At 35.9% G+C, this 19,475-nt stretch overlaps 1 protein-coding gene across 10 annotated transcripts in view; it reads right to left on the reverse strand.

Moving 5' to 3' along the window:
• The window catches only part of PSD3 (pleckstrin and Sec7 domain containing 3), a 744,476-nt gene that overhangs the window by 93,470 nt on the left and 631,531 nt on the right, over window positions 1–19,475 (reverse strand). For all 10 annotated transcript variants that reach the window (XM_034647652.1, XM_034647649.1, XM_034647651.1 and 7 more), the window contains one exon: window positions 14,195–14,265. In XM_034647652.1, coding sequence (XP_034503543.1) covers window positions 14,195–14,265 — 71 coding nt within the window. The remainder of the gene's footprint in view (window positions 1–14,194; window positions 14,266–19,475) is intronic.

Here is a 19,475-nt window from a genome sequence, read left to right on the forward strand (position 1 = left end):
TTTTTTTTTTAAATTCTAAATATCTTTGGTTAGATGTCTTTCTAAAAATCATTCAGTTTCTTTTTCTTCTCCCAGGGAGCAAATAAAGTGCTATGTTTCCACAAATGAGGGAAGTAAGGAGCAACAGCATATCAAATGAAGGCATGTTTTAGCCCATCACTCAACTAATTACACATTTGACAATCAGTTATTTGCAGAATTTTAAAAATTGAAAGGAGCCTGAGGGATCTTTTCATCTAACTTTCTCATGTTAGGTAAGCAATTTTAGTGTCAGAAAAATATTACCTATATTACAATACTAAAGAGAATTAGGAGAGAATAAACAAGGTAAAGTCAAAGGATTCAAGATGTTTCTATTATATGTTATAATAATGTGGAGGTAACAGCTTGTAGTAGGAGAACTTCGTTATGCACTGAAACACTTTGCACTGTAACCCTCCTTAGTCTATGTAGACAGGGAGCACTTACAGACACAGGAGAACATGAAGGACTTGAAATGCTTTCTCAATAAGGCCTCGGACTTCTTTGGAGCCCAGGAAATTTTCTAGGATCAGTCTGGTGACTGAACGAGGAATTTAGGATCTATATTTTTCATGATTACACAATAAACTGGAAGAGTTAGACAGAGGTAATAACCATCAACAGCCTTTGAAAAAGCTAACAGGATTCCTTGACTTAACATACCAAAAGACTTAAGAAGTCTTTAAGTTTATAAGCAGAAAAAAAAAAATCTCGAGCACCCTCCTATATTTCTTCCATATTTCTATTTTTATTGGTAGGAGGCTGTTTCCTGCTTTCCTCTCAGTTCTAGGCATTACTAACATGCGCTTGTTATGATGTGACCACATTGATGTGTCTGTCCACCACCCACCGTACCATCACTCAGTTCAGAGTCCTGTGAGATCAAGTTAGTGTCTAATTCATGTTTCCCTTTACAACTTTCACATGATTTCTGGGGTTACAGTATTAATTGAAAGGAAGAGAGGTAAAGTGAGAGGGAGGAAGACAGAGAGGGAGAGAGAAGCACGCCTAGGGACCTGAGTAGCAAATGGGGAATGAAGTTTGAGTTCTGGACCTAACCCAAACTTGGAAGAAACCACAAAGCACTGCATCATCTCTTCATGTGGGGACAAAAAAATTCTTCAGGAATAAACCAGTTTCTGTTTATTGGGCATCTGAATGAGAACTGTGTTTTTAAACAGAAATCTTCAGAGCACAGCCTGTATGTCTTAAGCCCCAGAGACCAGGTGTGTTTCTAGCTATAGTGTCTTTTTTATAAACTTACAGTCTTTTAGAGTTGTGATTATTTCTGGACTATCTCTTATATAATGGTCACATTTCTCTGCTGGACTACGTCATTCATCTAAATTATGACTAGCGAAAACTTGGATATTATCATCATTCTCCCAAGGAAACACGAGGCTTCAAAGCCTAGTTAACTTTTTCTTTCATGCATTTACCATTGTTTTAGAGAATGAGAGAAGTCCAGAGAGCCTTTTCAAAGTGTGAAAGGACACAGAGCCAGCAATTTCATGAAAAGAAATAAAAATGCCCTGAGCATACAGGAAAGCTTTTTGCTCTCAGGGACAAACCAGATCCTGGCACTATGGTATTTGTCATATCAGCCTCAGACTGGCCACCATCATCACAGTAAGAAGACTTAAATCATCAGTGTCTTTCTTCTGCCTGGTCCAGGCTCACTCCTGATGTCACCTATACTTCAAACACTGCAAAAACAAAAAGAAAAAACAACTCTCTTCCCAATCAGATTTAAAAAACCATGTAAGTAGTTGGAACACATCTCTCTTCCAAGTAATCCAAGGAAAGAAGAGAACATCTTGCGACAAGCACAGAGAGTTCCTAGGATATTGTGACAGCAAACTAAATTTTTAGGTAATGAACTGATTTTTTACCTTTGAAAGACCTGGTGAAGATAAATATATTCAGGTTTGAATAGTTGTTTTCTAGACCCGTGAGGTAAAACATATTAGAAGATTCTCAAGAGCTTGGTCTGGAGAATGCAATAATCAAGTAATTTAGTGCCATATATTAACCAGCAGCCTACACCTATTTCTCATAACCATTTCATCAATCACCTGACAATTTATTTTAAGAGCAACATAGTTCAGTTTTGTCACCACCAGACCTGTAATAGAAATACTGTCATAAAGCTCACAAAAAAATACTTTCAAGAAAAAGGCACAGACTAGCAAGGTCAGGCACAAAGCCCGTGATAGAAACCAACAGAGAACTTCTGAAGCTCCGTGACAGCAAAGGCTCGTCTAAGCCTTTAGCTAGCAGATGACTCATTCTCAGTTAACAAATGGATATGAAGTTAATAGTTGAATATCAACAATGATGGATCATCAAGACCAATAAGAATTTACTCATTTTATCATCAATTCATAGCAATTTCAAAATTTAAAGCATAAACTGTGTTACATTAAAGTGATAATATTAGAATCCTCTGTAATGAATACTTTATATTCCAATAATAATAATAATCATTAATAGTGTATGCATTTCTTAGGCATGGGCTGGCCTGGGTTCAGGGATACTGCAAGTATGAGAACCAAACAATGAAAGGAGTATATTCTTACTTAGCTAAAAGACCAGAAAAAACCACTGTATCATAAATGTCCTATTTTGGTGTACCTAAGGAAGTTCTAGAAACTGGAATCAGTTATTATTCATCCAACTTTATTCCATTTACCCTATGTTTTTTCCACTTATCATATCATTAACCATTCTTTGCATGAGACTGGACTTCCCATCTACATTGTAACCCTAAGCTTTTCTAGGGGGTAGATACCATGTTTGTTTCTTACATATCTCCCAATATGACATTTTATAAATGGTTCTGACATTACTATTGCGATACTCTGTGGGTTTACTTTTTGCTTGAAAGTTAGACGCAATCGTGACTAAGTGATATTAAGCAAGGAGACCAGAAAGGGAAATGAGGTGGTCATGAAGAAGACTGTGTGTAACCCAGAAAAGCAAAACGAGAGCTCTGGATAATGTCAGAAATTGTCTAGGGGAAAAGAAGAAAGAAAAGAACTTATTCTACTTTAGAGAGAAATCAGTAACAGTAAAGAAAAGTGATTCAATAGAAATGAGTTAGAAATTGGGGATGTTACTGGTAAAAGTCACAGAAAGGGAGTATAAGAAAAGGGGTAGTGGAGCGAAGATCAAAGTGGAGGCTATAAATCAAGCCCCTTCAAAGTAGGTGTCTATATCCTTCTGCTTGTATGTCTTTTTTTTTTTTTAAGATTTATTTATTTATTTGAGGAGGTGCAGGGGTACAGGGAGAGGGAGAAAGAGAATCTCAAGCAGACTCCCAGCTCAGCATGACCTGATAAGGGGCTTGATCTCATGACCCTGAGATCACAACCTGAGCAGAAACCAAGAGCTGGATGCTCAACAGACTGTGCCACCCAGACGCCCCATCTGCCCGTATGTCTTTAACTCTCAGTGCATTTCAGCTTCCATACCTGCCACTCTGCTGAAACTGCTTTATATCAATAATTTCCTTGTTGGGAAATTCAAATGACACTTTCCAATTCCTATCTTACTTAATCTTCTTACAACATGGAATGCTGTTAATGTCTCTAGACATCTGTAGTATCTCATCTCTCTGTCTCTCTGTTTTGTTCTTGGCTCTCTCTGGTTACACTGTTTAAGCTCCTCAGGTTCCTTCACTGTCTACTACTCTTAGAAAACATATGAAGTGTCTGTGTTCCACTGGTTCTATCCACCATCTTCTCACTCTACTCTGACTGACATCACTTATTCTAATGGCTGAAATCATTAACTATTTTTTTGATGGCTCTCCAGGTTTGTATTTCTAAGTTCCCTCCCCAGCTCCAGATCTGAATATCCATAACTGTTTGTTGTACATATCCATTTATTATTCCAAAGACAGCTTGAAATCAACACTACAGGCTGAACTCTCTTGTTAGACTATGTTTCTCCCTTTCTGTCATCCTCGCTATAGTTCAAGCGAATCTGGCTCTGTCTCTGATTGAATCTGACTCCAGTCCTCTCTATCCTACAGTCAGACTGATCTTTCTAAAATATATATCTGATCATGTTACATCCCATTTATACCTTCTGATAGCTCCACATTGCTCTAAGATAAAACCTCAACTCTTAAACATAATTTTCTAGGCTCTCCCATTTGCCTAGGATACCCTTTATGCTCCACTTAACCTGCAGCCTCACAAATGTGTTGTGGTCTCTCACAGCTGGGCACCCACACAGCTTTCTCCCTGTCTCAATCCTCTGTATGACTAACTTCTATTTGTCTTTGAAGGCTATAATATCACTTACTTCATGAATTCTTCCACAATCTTCCTTTCTCTTCCTAAGGCTCAGTTAAGTGTTTCCATACCATAGTTTTTGTAGCATATATTATATTGCATTCAGATAGTTTTTTTTTTTTTTAAATCTCTTCAGACAGAGTATAAGCTTCTTTAGGGACTGCATCTTGCTCACAATCATGTCACCAGTGTACAGCACTTTGAAAAACTGGCATAGTCCTAATCTAATAGATGTATTCCCTAAGGATTTTCTTCCTAGTATGGTCCTCTGTATCGGAATGGTAGTCTCTTTGCCAAAGTTCAGCTGGTAAAGGATACTTGGGTTTCTTTTGAATGCCCATCTAGAAATCATGAAATGGTTGGAATGTTGACATTTTCATGGTTTTTCATGGTTTATGGGAACAATAAGGAAGAATAATTGAAAATGGGTCCATGTTAGAAAATCTCAAAAAGTTAGATACTCTAACTACAGAAGATGATTAGAGATAGTCTCATATTTCAGCAAAATAGTAACTGGAGCCAGGGGAGTACAGTAAGAGAGAGACGGTAACCATTCGTTCTTACCAAAGCAGGAGGTTAAAGGGAAAGAAAATAAGCTATTGAATACTTGCTATGTATTAGCCAAAAGTAAGTTGAATCTCATCAAGGATGTAAAGTTAACTGGTCATTTCTGGCTGCATGACCACTCAAGTAAGCTGGCTTAGTATGTTTGCTAATCCATTTCTTACATCTTTGATGTGTGATGCTTTGGATCGAGAAATTATTATTTTCTTAGATATTAGATAAAAAAAACAGTGCTCTGTAAGAATGTATTTTTTTTAATACAGGAATAGTCATGCAACAGAGAAGGTTATAAACACACAAGCAGGATTATAAACTTTAGAGGCATGAGATATTTATTAACTCTTCAATTTCTTACAGTAGTCACTGAAAACCTTTGGGATAAGCCTCTGGTTGGGACAGAAGTAGGGAAGGAGGCTGAATGAATGGAGACTGAGCTCTTTCTCAGTATAATTTAAGCTATGCCTCTAATGACTTTTTTTGAAGGGGGAGGTGGCTTTTCTTATTATTGTTCACTCTTAATGAGGAAATACTAACTGAATTGTTTCATATGGGTAAAAATCATTAGGCTATTTCATAGTTGGGAAGTCTTGATGAAAGGCTTAAACATAAATGAAAAGCATCTGAAATGGAATAAGCACCTCAATATATTGTTATTTAAATGGGAGAGGGGTTTTGTGTGTGTGTATGGTGTGTATGTGTTTATAAAAAAAGGAAGGTGGACTTTAAAGGAGTGAGTTGCCAGTCATTATGATCTCTTTAGAAGATTTACTTGATTAATTTATCGAGGGAGTAGAGGCCCTGTGTCCTGTCTTAGGCAATATTATCTCCCCACCCATCCTACCCCCAGCTGCCCCTTTAGGAGCCAAGACACTAGAAGTCATGATGTGGGAGGGAGCAGTGATAGAGCATCTGCCCACCTGAGAAGAAGGGAAGGGACCCAGTACCGAACAATTACTGGAAGTCTTTGGACATGAATCTTTAATGCTGAGAAACTTATATGGGGTGAAAAGGCATGAAAAAAAGAATGATGGACAATCTAATTTTGGAGCTCTAATTCAAACTGATGCTAAAGATTCAAAGTTCACAAAGTTATTCCCTTGTCAATATTTAGTCCTTTTTCTTCAGTATCTGGATGAGTCAAACTCAATCCAATTCACTTAACTGAAGGGGAGGGCAACAAGATAGGAAAAGCTGGTAACTTGGAAACAGCATCTCTCTTTGCATTGCCTCTATCAAATGTTGAATGCAAGAGCGTTTTTCTCTCTTCCCAGGCTCACTCTGAGATGGTGTGGGTGGAAATCCTGTGGCTCGGTATTCAATGAAATGGTTTTGCCAAAGACAGCCATGCCCTTTACAGAGATTTTAGAGAAAATGAAAAAGTAAGCCAAGAGAATAGGATTTCTGCTGGGGAAACAGCTGTGCTATGAGAAATTTAATTTCAAAGGGTTGTTTCCTGCAGAGACAAAGCTAGCTGAAAGGACCAATGTGGGCCCAGCATATACACACATGCTGCTTTGGCAGAGGCCAAAGTGGTTGACTTATAAATTAGAAGCTGTGCTGGCTCCATAGGGAAATAAAGTCAATACAAGATATCTGACCATGTAAGAGCATGGATAATCTAATATCAATGACAGTCTCCATTTCTCCTGTTGTTTTCTCACTCAAAGTAATGTGTAAATTTCAGGAGGATGCCACAAATTCTTTGTAATCTTTGGATTTCAGCTAACTCCACACCTTTTTCTGCAAAGGTGAGTTATCAACAAAGAAAACTCTGGTCCAAGGTGAAGCATCCCATGCTGTATTATTCCTTACCTAATCTATTACAAAAGGAAGAAAATAAAAGGGTTTGTGCAAGATATGGTCCTTCCCAATGCAGACATCTGAAAAAAAGCTCCAATAAAGAATAGAACAAAAGAGAATTATAAAAGTGTTCCTTACAAAGCTGCTCTGGTAATATGTAAAATGTTGATATAGGATATAATAAAATGCACTCAAAGTCCTTCTTCCGACTGGGTGGACTCTTAAGAAGGGTGGTTTTTAAAGCAAATCGTTCTTTCCATTTTGTTATAGAGTATTATTATAACATTTGAAATGTTTAAAATAAAAATAAATCAAATACATTTCCCATTAGTGATATCTCCATTTCAAAGTATTTATTATATCAGTGGTGCAAATGTGGGTGCCATCACATAGGGGAGGCTATCTGATTCAGTACTGTAGATGTTATATCAAAGGAAGGACTCTGCCCCAGAGAAACACACTTGTGAAAACACAGCTATAGAAAAGTATAAAATGTGTAAGGGCATATGTTTGTACACTAAAAACAAAAAGTTCAAAATGAATGGGAACTTTCTCTTCATATATCCAAATACCAATAATTAATGTGGTGAGAAGAGGCTGTGATGAGACAGATACTGTCATAAATAACTGCTGGGAATGAATGTTGGTTTGGCCTCTTCAGAAGGCATTTAGAATTATGCCTGAATAATTTTAAGCAGTTCCTATCCTGTCCCTGTGACCCATGACAGTACTAGGAATCTATCTTCAGGATATAAATAGATATGTGCACAAATACACACACCACTATTTATAACTGAAAATCAAGTGAAATGAGGGTGTGCCTGAAAATGGGAAAAAGATGAAGTTATGGTAAACCTATTTAATGGAAAATATACTGTAAGCAATTAAAAATGAATGCTTTTATAAACTTTATTAAGGAGAGAGGAAAAAAATAAAACCATATGACTTATCATATCACAGTCACCAGATACCAGATTGACCAAAAAATATGCTTCTGAAAAAATTTTTATTTAAGAATGCTTATGATACTAAGTAAAGTAAAAAGAAAAAGATGCCAAAACTATTTATCATAGTCCAAGTAGATTTAAAAATATTTTCCTAGGAGTGATGTCAGCAAGATGGCAAAATAAAAAGTCTCAGTTCTTGTTCCCCCACAGAAACACAATTTAGCCATGATATGTGCATCACAATGGCTTTATGAAAGTGTTAGAATGCAGTTAAGAGGTTGCATACTACAGGAGAGCAAAAAGCCAAAGAGCCATAATGAAAAGGATAATAAGAACAATTTCACTTTACCTGTGTCAGCCCCTCCCTGAAATTGCCACAGGTCAACACTGCAAGAAAATACCCTGGCCCTTCACGAGTCCCTCAGGGTAAAGTGAAGAGTGGAGAATACCTCCAATGTTCTGGCTTTTTGGAAGGTTGATGAAGGAATGGTTTGTCTTGCCTCACTCAGAATTCTGAGTGAATTAGCATAGATTGGACACATGGAGGTTGCTGAAATTAAAGGCATGTGGTGGGTGGCTTGCTGCAGCCAGCATGGCTTGGTAAGATTGGGAGAAATGTGCACAACCTAAGGCTTCTCTCTCAAGAGGGAGATACAGGGTGGAGTGTATATCTGGCATTCTTATCAGAGGGCTGACCAAAGGAGATGGTTTCTGTCTTGTCTGACTTGGGTCATTGATGGGAACTGGCATACTCTGGATGCTTGTCACTCAGAAGAAGAGAGCTGAGTGGCTAGCTGCTGCAAAACCAGAGCAGCTGCACTGCTACAAATAAATATGAGAGAGCAAAAATTACAAGCTCTTGAAAAGAAGAGTGCAAGACTGTCTACCTGAGAAACTGCATGCAGAGGCACAGAGAAGTTGCAACCCCCCAAAAAGTTTCAAAGGTCCCCAGAAAATTAGCCAAGCAGATTGATAAGGGTTTTTCCTATACAAAAATGGTCTGTAAAGACTGAGAGAGGTAACTTTAGATGTGCAAATCCCAATATAAGGTTATCAGAAAAATGAAGAAACAAGTAGACATGGCTTGATCAGAAAATCAAAATAAACCTCCAGAAACCAACCCTAAATAAGGAGAGGTATATAAATTATCTGATAAAAAATCCAAATTAACCATCATAAAGATGTTCAATGTGCTCAAGAAAATGATGTATGCACAAAATGAGAATATTAACAAAGAGATAAAAAATATAAAAAGGAACTAAACAGAAATTCTGGAGCTAAATAATAGAATAACCGAACTAAAAAAAATTACTAGATGGATTCAACAGCATACCTGAGCAAGAAGAAAGGATAAGTGAACTGGAAGACAGGCAACTTGAAATTATTCCGTCAAAGAAATATAAAGGAAAAAATAAAAGAATGAAAAAGAGTGAAGAAAGCCTAAGGGACTTATTGGACACCATCAACTGGACCAAAATACACATTATCAGAATCTCAGAAGGAGAAGAAAGAAAGGAGCAGAAAGCTTACAGAGAGAAATAATGGCCAAAAACTTCCCAAATCAGGAAAGAAATGGATATCTAGATCCAAGAAGCCCAAAAGTCTCAAGTCTAGATAAATTCACAGACACCTACACAAAAACACATTATAATCAAATTTTCAAAAGTCAAAGATGAAGAGAATTTTGCGAGTAGCAAAAGAGAAACTTGTAATATACATGGAATCCCTTAAGACTCTCAAAGGACTTCTCAGCAAAAACTTTGCAGGTCAGGGGAAAATAGGATGATATACCTAGAATGGTGGGAAACAAACAATCTGCTACAAGAGTACTATATCCAACAAATTAATCCTTTAAAAAATGAAGGAGAGATAAAGATTTTCCCACATAAACAAACTGAGGGAATTTGTTAGTGCTGGACCTGCCTTACTAGAAGTGTAATGAAAACAGAACAAGAATTTGAAATGAAAGGATGTGAAACTGTAACATGAAAGCATAGGAAGTAAAAATCTCACTGGTAAAGGCAAATATATAGACAAATACAGAATAATGAAATACTGTAGCAGCAGTGTGCAAATCACATATAACTATAGCACAGAAGTTAAGAGAAATATATCAAGAATAACTATAAACATAAAAGTTTGTTAAAAGAACTCAGATATCAATATCATAAATTGTGCCTGTTGTGGTAGGAGGTGAAAGTGTATGTTTTTTTGCATGTGATTGAAGTTAAGTTGTCAGCTTAAAAGAGACTGTTAGAACTATGAAATATTTTATGTAAGCCTCATGGTAACCACAAAGAAAATAGCTACAGAAGATATACAAAAGAAAATGAGAAAGCAATAAAAACATGTTTCTACAAAATATCAGTAAAATGCACAGGAAGACAACGAAAGAGGAAAAAAGTGTCAAAAGGCTACAAAAGAGACAAAAATTTACAAAATGCTAACAGTAAGTCCTTCACTATTAATAATTAAATGTAAATGGAGAGTGTCTCAATGGATAATAAAACAACACCCAACTATATTCTGTCTATAAGAGGCTCACTTTATATTTAAAGATGCATTTCTGTTTAGAGCAGAAATAAATGAAATAGAAACCAGAAAAACAATAGCAGAAAAAAAAAATCAATGAAACTAAGAATTGTTTTTTTTTAAAAGTAGGCTCCATGCTCAGTATGGAGCCCAACATGGGGCTTGAACCCATGACCCTGAGAAGAAGACCTGAGCTGAGATCAAGAGTCAAATGCTTAACTACCCAGGCACCCCAAGAATTGGTTTTTGAAAAGATTAATAAAACTGATAATCCTTTAACTACACTATGAATAAAAAAAATCAGAAATGAAAACAGAGACATTACAACTGATGCCACAAAATTCAAAGGATTATAAGAAACAACTATGAACAAATTGGACAACCCAGAAGAAAGGGATAAATTCCTATAAAATATAATCTGCCAAGACTGAATCATGTAATTAATAGAAAATCAGAACAGATCTATAACTAGAGTAAGCATATTAAATCAGTAATCAAAACCCCCCTAATGAAGAAAAGTCTAGGACCACATGGCTTGCCCATAAATTCTTTTAAAGAAGAGTTTTATTTATTGTTTTACAGATTTTATTTATTTATTTGAGAGAGAGAGAGAGAGAAAGAGAGAGTGCAAGCCAGAGAGCAAGCACGAGCAGCGTGGAGAGGCAGAGGGAGAGGGAGAGGGAGAAGCAGGCTTCCCACTGAGCAGGGAGCCCAATGCAGGGCTCGATCCTAGGACCCTGGGGTCATGACCTGAGCTGAAGGCAGACGCTTAACTGACTGAGCCACCCAGGTACCCTAAAGAAGAGTTTTAAAGAAGAATTAGTGTCAATCCTTCTTAAATTCCTCCCCAAAACTGAGGAGGTGGGAACATTTTTAACTCATTTTATGAGGACAGCATTATCCTGATACCAAAACCAGAAAAAGATACACAAGAAAACTACAGGTCAATATCCCTGAAGAATACAGATGCAAAAATCCTCAACAAAATATCAGCAAACCAAATCCAACATTACATCAAAAGGAGCACACACTATGACCAAGTGATATCTATTCCTAGGATGTAAAGATAATTTAATATATGAAAATAAATTAATGTGATAAATCATATTAACAAAGGTTATAAGCCATATGATTATCTTAATAGATGCAGAAAAAGCATTTAATAAACATTCAAGACTTTTTTATGATAATATTCAACAAAGAATAAAAGGAAATTACCTTACTATAATAAAAGTCATATCTGAAAAGCTCACAGCTTACACTATATTCAATGGTGAAAAATTGAATGTTTTTCTTCTAAGAAAAGAAATAAGACAAGGAAGCTCATTCTAGCCTCTTCTATTCAATATAGTACCAAAGTCCTAGCCAGAATGGGGGAGAAAAAGAAATAAAGGCTTCCAAACTGGAAAGGAAAAAGTAACACTATTTGTTCACAGATGTCATGACCTTATATATAGAAAACTCTAAAGATTCCACAAAAAAAAAAACCCTGTTAGAACTGAGAAACCTATTTAGCAACATTGAAGGATACAAAATCGATATGCAAAATCAGTTGCATTTCATATACTAATAATGAACAATCCTGAAAGGAAATTAAGAAAACCCTTCCACTTACAATAGCATCAAAAACAATAAAATACTTAAGAATAAACTTAATGAAGGAGGGGAAAAACTTATACACTGAACAATACAAAACATTGCTAAAAGAAATTAAAGACACAAATAAATGGAAAGGCATCTCATGTTCATGGATTTGAAGACAATACTGTTAAAACGTTCATACTCCCCAAAGTCATTTACAGATTCAATATAATACCTATCAAAATTCCAATGGCATTTTTTACAGAAATACCTATGCATATACAGTAAACTGATTTTCACAGAATGCCAACAGTACACAAGGGGGAAAAGATAATTCCTTCAACAAATAGTACTAGGAAAATGGGTATCCACAAGCAAAAGAATGAAATTTCATCCTTATACCTACACAAAAGTTAACTCAAAATAGATTAAAGGCTCAAATGTTAAGACTTGACACTATAAAACTAGAAGAAAACATAGGGGAAAAGCTTGTTGGCACTGACACTGGCAATGATTTCTTGGATGTGATACCAAAAGCACAGGCAACAGAAGCAAAAATAGACGAGTGAGACTACACGAAAGTAAAAAGCTGTACAGCAAAGGAAACAAGGGAATGAAAAGGCTACCTACAGAATGGGAGAAAATATCTGAAAACCATATATATGATAAGGGATTAATATCCAAAATATATAAGAAATTCCTATAACTCAGTAGCAAAAAACAAAACAAAAGAAAAACAACAAATCATCTGAATAAATCACGGGCAAAGGACTTGAATAGACATTTCTACAAAGATAACACTCATGGCTAACTGGTATATGAAAAGATGCTTGATATCAAAACTACCATGAGATATCACCTCACAACTGTTAGGATGGCCAATATTAAAAACCAAACCAAACCAAACCAAACCAAACCAAACCAAACCAAACCAAAAAACAGAGAATAAGAAGTGCTGACATGCATGTGGAGAAATTGGAACTCCTGTGCACTGTTGGTGGGAACTAAAACTAATTCAGCCACTATGGAAAACAGTATAGATGTTCTTCCCAAAATAAACAGAACTACCATATGATCCAGTGATCCCACTTCTGTGTTATGGGAATTGAATCAAGATATCAAAAAGAGATTTGCACTCCATGTTCACTTCAGCATTATTTACAATGACCAAGAGGTGGAAACAGCACAAATATCTATGGATGAATGAATGAATAAAGAAAATGAGGTAAAAAATAGGATATTATTTAGCCATAAAAAAGAAGGAAGTTCTGTCATAGGCTACAACATGGATGAACCTTCATCACATTATGTTAAATGAAATCAGCCAGTCATTGAAGGACAAATACTACTTGTTTCCACTTATATGAAATAGCTAAACTCATAGAAACAGAAGGTAGACTGGTGGTTGCCAGGGGCTGGGGAGAGGGAAGAGTGGGAGAATTGGTGTTCACTTGGTATTGTTTGTCATGCAAAATGGAAAATTTCTAGAGATCTACTGTGTAACACTGTGCTGATAGTTAATACTATCTACTGTGTACTTAGAAATTAGTTGAGGGTTATGTGTTTTTGACCACAGTTAAAAAAATAAGACTTTTCCTATCAGTCATCATTGAGGGCAGTGTTGTTACTGCCTTGCTACCTATTCACCCGAATTCCAAGCTGCCCTTCACAGTTGGAGCTGCAATCTTGTTTGGCCCTGGGAAGCGATGGACCTCATTCCAGTCAACACACAAATTTCCCATGTCCACACACACAGAGCTAGGGAGGTGGAAGCTCCAGGGGTTACACTTCAAGGGTCAGAACATACAAAACATGATCCCAAATAGATTTCCAGATTCTGGGATTAGAAGAAAGGATCCGGGTAGAAAATGTTCTGGTTAAAAACCCAGATAATTTGGATTATATTAGGGGTACCAATGCTTCAGGACCTGAATGAAATGTGTTTCTAGATTTAGGTAGAGCTAAATGAAGGCAAATAATTAAATGAAGATATACCGTTACATAGCATTAGTGAAGGAGTAAACGAAGGATCTAACTAATCTACAGTATAAATAACCATTGAAACAAGTGCTGCCACAGCTCCGTACCTACAAGACCGTATGCGGTCTGACTTATCAACCTATATTCAAAATTTCTAACTGAACACAAATGGAGCACAGCTCTGATCACACATACACAATATTTATATTTAATAGATATTATAAAATACATATAACATGTCATAAAGGTTAAATACATAAAATATTTTATATAATTACATATATATAATTTCTAAAATAATTTTTTTAACCAGAAACAAAAAAAAAACCTAAAAAAGAATTTAGACATCAATTAAATAATCTTTTGGGTGTTTGATATAGCCTTTTTGTACAAAGTAAATATTTTCTGGCTACCTTGTCAAATCATTTCATAAAGTTTTGTGGGCTTCATTTTTTAATTTATGTTTACCTTTTGCAAGTAAAGGACTGTTCCCTTTAGTACAGCATAAAAAGTTTTCCATCCTCGCTTTCCTCTTGGAGCTAGAAAGGGGAAAAAAACGGAAAATTTTATTTGACAGAAAAGAGCATTTTAGAAAGAATCAAAACAATCAAGATGGTGATTATGTTTCAATGTTCCTGGTTTATTAACTTCCAAAATTAATAATAATGAGAACTAAAATTTTCTTGAGACGTAACAAAAACAGGCAATATTCCAAAAATGTCTACCATGTGCTGTCTCACTTGATCCTCACAATAGTCCTGTGAGATAGATACTATGACTCTTGTCTTTTTATAAAAGTGAAGCACAGAAAGTAATCCGCTCATGGTCACACAACTAGGAAGAGAAGCAGGAGTCTGAACCCAGGCAGCGTGGCTTTACAGACATGACTTAAGGACTGGGAAAGCAAAGAGGCATTCTGGAAGTACATATTCATCTAAGAGAAAGCTTAAAAGGCTCATGTACCAGATCATTTATAGCTCTGTCAAAGTTTCTAGAAATCATTAAAATCTCAGAATATAGAACTCCTCTTGGCACTTCCCCCACACACCCACCAACTGGATTATAACTTTAGTTATTCCTATGGCAACCTGTGATACCTCAGTTGCAGATCTTGCCACACTGTGACAATATTTTTGTTGAAGTGTCTCTTTCAGGAGATTATGAATGACCTGAGAGCAGGTACCCTTTCTTTTTGTAATTCACAGTACCTGGCACTGTGTAAGGCAGGCATTAGGTACCCTCATAAAAACGCTCCAAATTAATTTCCTTTCAGAAGTCCCTTACATTCTTTTTGTTTATATTTTCCTGGAGTAAAAAGTACAATTTCTCTACTGACTTATGTACACTTTTACAGACTGTCCTCAAACAAAAGCACAGATTAGCAAAACCAGTTTACTATTTATTCTTAATTAAAATATGTAACTGGAAAATGTTATTACCTGAATGTCATTTTTCTAAACATATCTATCCAAATAGGTAGGGAGGACCACTTATTCTTATTCCTTTATCAACTATTTGGCTGCCTTTACGCTGTCTTAACTTGGATACCTGATTAAATTAGGAAGTACATTATTCTTAAGCAAATCCTTTAAATCTCCTTTGACTGAAGACTGTCAAGAATCCTCAGGGCTGGGAACTGTGGGAATACCCACCTACAGAACACAGGTGCCCCTGCCAACACCATACGGATACATCCTCCTGGCAAAAAAGGACTCAAAACATCCGCTCTGCAGGTTTCCAGGGGAAATTAAAAAGAAAAAAATCCCATCTGTTTTCACTATGCAAGGTTTAAAAGTATGTACTCAAAAATAAATGATCAACAACAGTACACCATAATCTCCTTTATAAAGAGAACCACAGATCACTATTTATATATATTTTATAAATACATTTATATATAAGTATATACATAATATAAATATATATCATAAATATTGACTGTATTGTTCAATAGGTGGCAAATTCTGATATGGTTGATGTGAGAGCGGTGCACACAGAAGTGACCACAGGCTGCAGGAGTCATGGCAGAGCAGGACCAAAGGCAGCATGGTGTGCTGAAGGCACTGGACTAGAAAACAGACCAGCTGGTTTCTAGCCCTGTCTTAAAACCATCTCACCCACAACTCCTGAGTAACTCCTGACCAATCCACCAACTTTTTAATACTTCAGATGCTTCACTTAAAAACATGGATAATTTACCTAAGTTAAGGCAAATCACTAGCTAATGGTGGAAAGCAATTTAGAGAACCCTTTTTCTTTTTTATTTCTCNTTTTTTTTTTTTTTGCTTTATTCCATCATCTTTAATCCTCATCACCTATTTCACCCATCACCCCACCCAAATCATCTCTGGTAACCTTCAGTTAGTTCTCTGTATTTAAGAGTCTGTTTCTTGGTTTCTCTCTTTTTCCCTTTGTTTGTTTGTTAATTCCACATATGAGTGAAATCATATGGCATTTATCTTTCTGACTGACTTATTTTGCTTAGCATCACACTCTTTGATCCATCCATGTTCTTGCAAATGCCAAGGTTTCATTCTTTTTTTTTTAATGGCCGAGTAATATTCCTACACACACACACACACACACACACACACACACACACACACACACCCCATTTCTTTAACCCTTCATCTACTGAAGAACACTTGGGCTGCTTCCATAATTTGGAAATTGTAAATAACGCTGCAATAAACATGGGGATGGATGTGTGCCTCTGACTTAGTGTTTTTGTATTTTTTGGGTAAATACCTGGTAGTGTGATTACTAGGTATTTAGGGTAGTTCTATTTTTAATGTTTTAAGAAACCTCCATACTGTTTCCACAGTGGCTGCACCAGTTTGCCTTCTCACTAACAGTGCATGAGGGTCCCTTTTTCTCCACATACTTGCCAACACTTGTTCTTTCTTGAGTTTTTGACTTTAGCCATTCTGACAGGTGTGAGGTGATATCTCATGGTGGTTTTGATTTGTACTCCCCTGATAATGACTTATGTTGAGGATCTTTTCATGTGTCTATTAGCCATCTGGACGTCCTCTTGGGAGAAATGTCTGTTCATGTCTTCTGCCCATTTTTTAATTGGGTTGTTTTTTGGGCGTTGAATAAGTTCTTTATATATTGTGGATACTAACCCTTTATCAGATATGTCATTTGCAAATTTCTTCTCCCATTCCATAGGCTGCCTTTCAGTTTTGTGGATAGTTTCTTTGATGTGCAGATACTTTTAATTTTGATGTAGTCCTAATTGTTCATTTTTGCTTTTATTTCCCTTGCCTTAGGAGAAAAATCTAGAAAAATGTTGCCACAGCTGATGTCAAAGAAGTTACTGCCTGTATTCTCTTCTAGGATTTTTATGGTTTCAGGTCTCACATTTAGGCCTTTATGCCATTTTGGCTTTATTTTTGTGTATGGTGAAAAAAACGGTCCAGTTTCATTCTTTTGCATGTTGCTGTCCAGTTTTCCCAACACCATTTGTTGAACAGACTTTTTCCCATTGCACATTGTTTTCTCCTTTTTCAAATATCNTTGTTTTATCCTTTTTCAAATATTAATTGATCATGTAGTTGTGTATTTATTTCTGTGCATTCTATTCTGTTCCATTAATCTAAGTGTCTATTTTTGTGCCAGTACCATACTGTTTTCATTACTAGAGTTCTGTAACATAACTTGAAGTCTGGAATTGTGATGCTTCCACCTTTTCTTTTTAAGACTGCTCTGGCTATTCAGGGTCTTTTGTGGTTCCATACAAATTTTAGGATTGTTTGATCCAGTTCTGTTAAAAAACGCTGTTGGTATTTTGATAAGGATTTGCATTAAATCTGTAGATTGCTTTGGGTAGTGTAAGACATTTTAACAATATTTGTTCTTCCAATCCATTTATTTGTGTGGTGTTTGATTTCTTTCACCTCTTTTGTTAGGTTTATTCGTAGGCATTTTATTATTTTTGGTGCAATTGTAAATGGGATTGTTTTCTTAATTTCTTTCTGCTGCTTCATTAATAGTGTAAAAAAATGCAACAGATTTCTGTACGTTGATTTTGTATCCTGAACCTTTACTGAATTTATCTATCAGTTCTAGTAGCTTCTGGGTGGAGTCTTTAGGATTTTCTATGTAGTCTTATGTCATCTGCAAATACTGAAAGTTTTATTTCTTCCTTAATGTTTTGGATGTCTTTTATTTCTTTTTGTTGTCTGACTGCTGTGGCTAGGACTTCCACCTTTTGTTGAATAAAAGTGGTGGGAGTGGACACCTTTGTCTTGTTCCTCACATAGGGGAAATGCTCTCAGCTTTTGCCCATTGAGTATCATGTGGGATTTTCATATAAGGTCTTTATATGTTGAGGTATGCTCTAAATCCATCTTGTTGAGGGCCTATTTTAGAATCATGAATGGATATTATACTTTGTCAAATGCTTTTTATGCATCTATTGAAATGATCATATGGATTTTATCTTTTCCCTAATTGATATACCACACTGATTGATTTGCAAATATTGGACCATTCTTCTATCCTGGGAATAAATCCCACTTGATCTTGTTGAATGATTTTTTTAAATGTATTATTGGATTTGGTTTGCTAGTATTTTGTTGAGAATCTCTGCATCTATGCTCAACAGAAATACAGGCCTACAGTTTTGTTTGCTTGTTTTTTTGTGGTGTCTTCATCTGGTTTTCTCATCAGGCTAATCCTGGTGTCATAGAATGAATGAATTTGGAAGCTTTCCTTCTTTATCTATTTTTTTGGAATAGTTTGAGAAAAATAACCCTTCTTTATATATCACCGTGATAAGTACTCTTTAATCCCTTTGCCCTGCTTCTCCTACTGAACCACCTCATTCCCACTCTGGTAAGCATCAGTTTGTTCTCTATAGCTAAGAATCTGTTCCTTGGTTTCTCTCTCTGTCTCTTTTCCTGTAATAATTTGTTTTGTTTCTTAAATGACACATATGAATGAAATCATATGTTGTCTTTCTCGACTGGTTTATTTTGCTTAGTATTATACACTCTACCTCCACCCATGTTCTTGCATATGGCAAGATTTAATTCTTTTTATGGCTGAGTAATACTCCATTGCATATATACACCACATCTTCTCTATCAAATAATCTGTTGATGAACACTTGGGCTGCTTCCATAGTTTGATTATTGTAAATAATGCTGCAATCAACATAGAGGTGCACATACCTCTTTGAATTAGTGTTGTTATATGTTTTGGGTAAATACCCAGTACTGTGATTATTAGATTATAGGGTAGTTCTATTTTTAATTTTTTGAGGAAGTTACATATTATTTTTCACAATGAGTGCACCTGTCTGCATTCTGGCCAACAGTGCAGGAAGGTTCTTTTTTTCCTACATCCTTGCCAACACCTGTTGTTTCTTGTGTTGTTGATTTTAGCCATTGTGACAGGTGTGAGGTGATATCACATTGCAGTTTTGCACCGTATGTCTTATCCATTAGAGCATTTAGTACATTTATATTGAAAATAATTATTGATAGATGTGTACTTATTGCCATTTTGTTACTTATTTTGTGGTTATTCTTATTGTTTTTTCTCTTATCCTTTCTTCTCTTGCTCTCTTTTTATGGTTTGCTGGCTTTCTTTAGTGAAATACTTGGATCTCTTTCTTGTAATTCTTTGCTTATCTATTACTGGTTTTTGATTTGTGGCTACCACTGGTTTATATGTAACATCTTCTGCATACGGCAGTCCATGTTATGTTGATGGTTGCTTAAGTTGGAATCCATTCTTT

This window comes from Ailuropoda melanoleuca, chromosome 18 (genome assembly GCF_002007445.2).
Source record: "Ailuropoda melanoleuca isolate Jingjing chromosome 18, ASM200744v2, whole genome shotgun sequence".
NCBI lineage: Eukaryota > Metazoa > Chordata > Mammalia > Carnivora > Ursidae > Ailuropoda > Ailuropoda melanoleuca.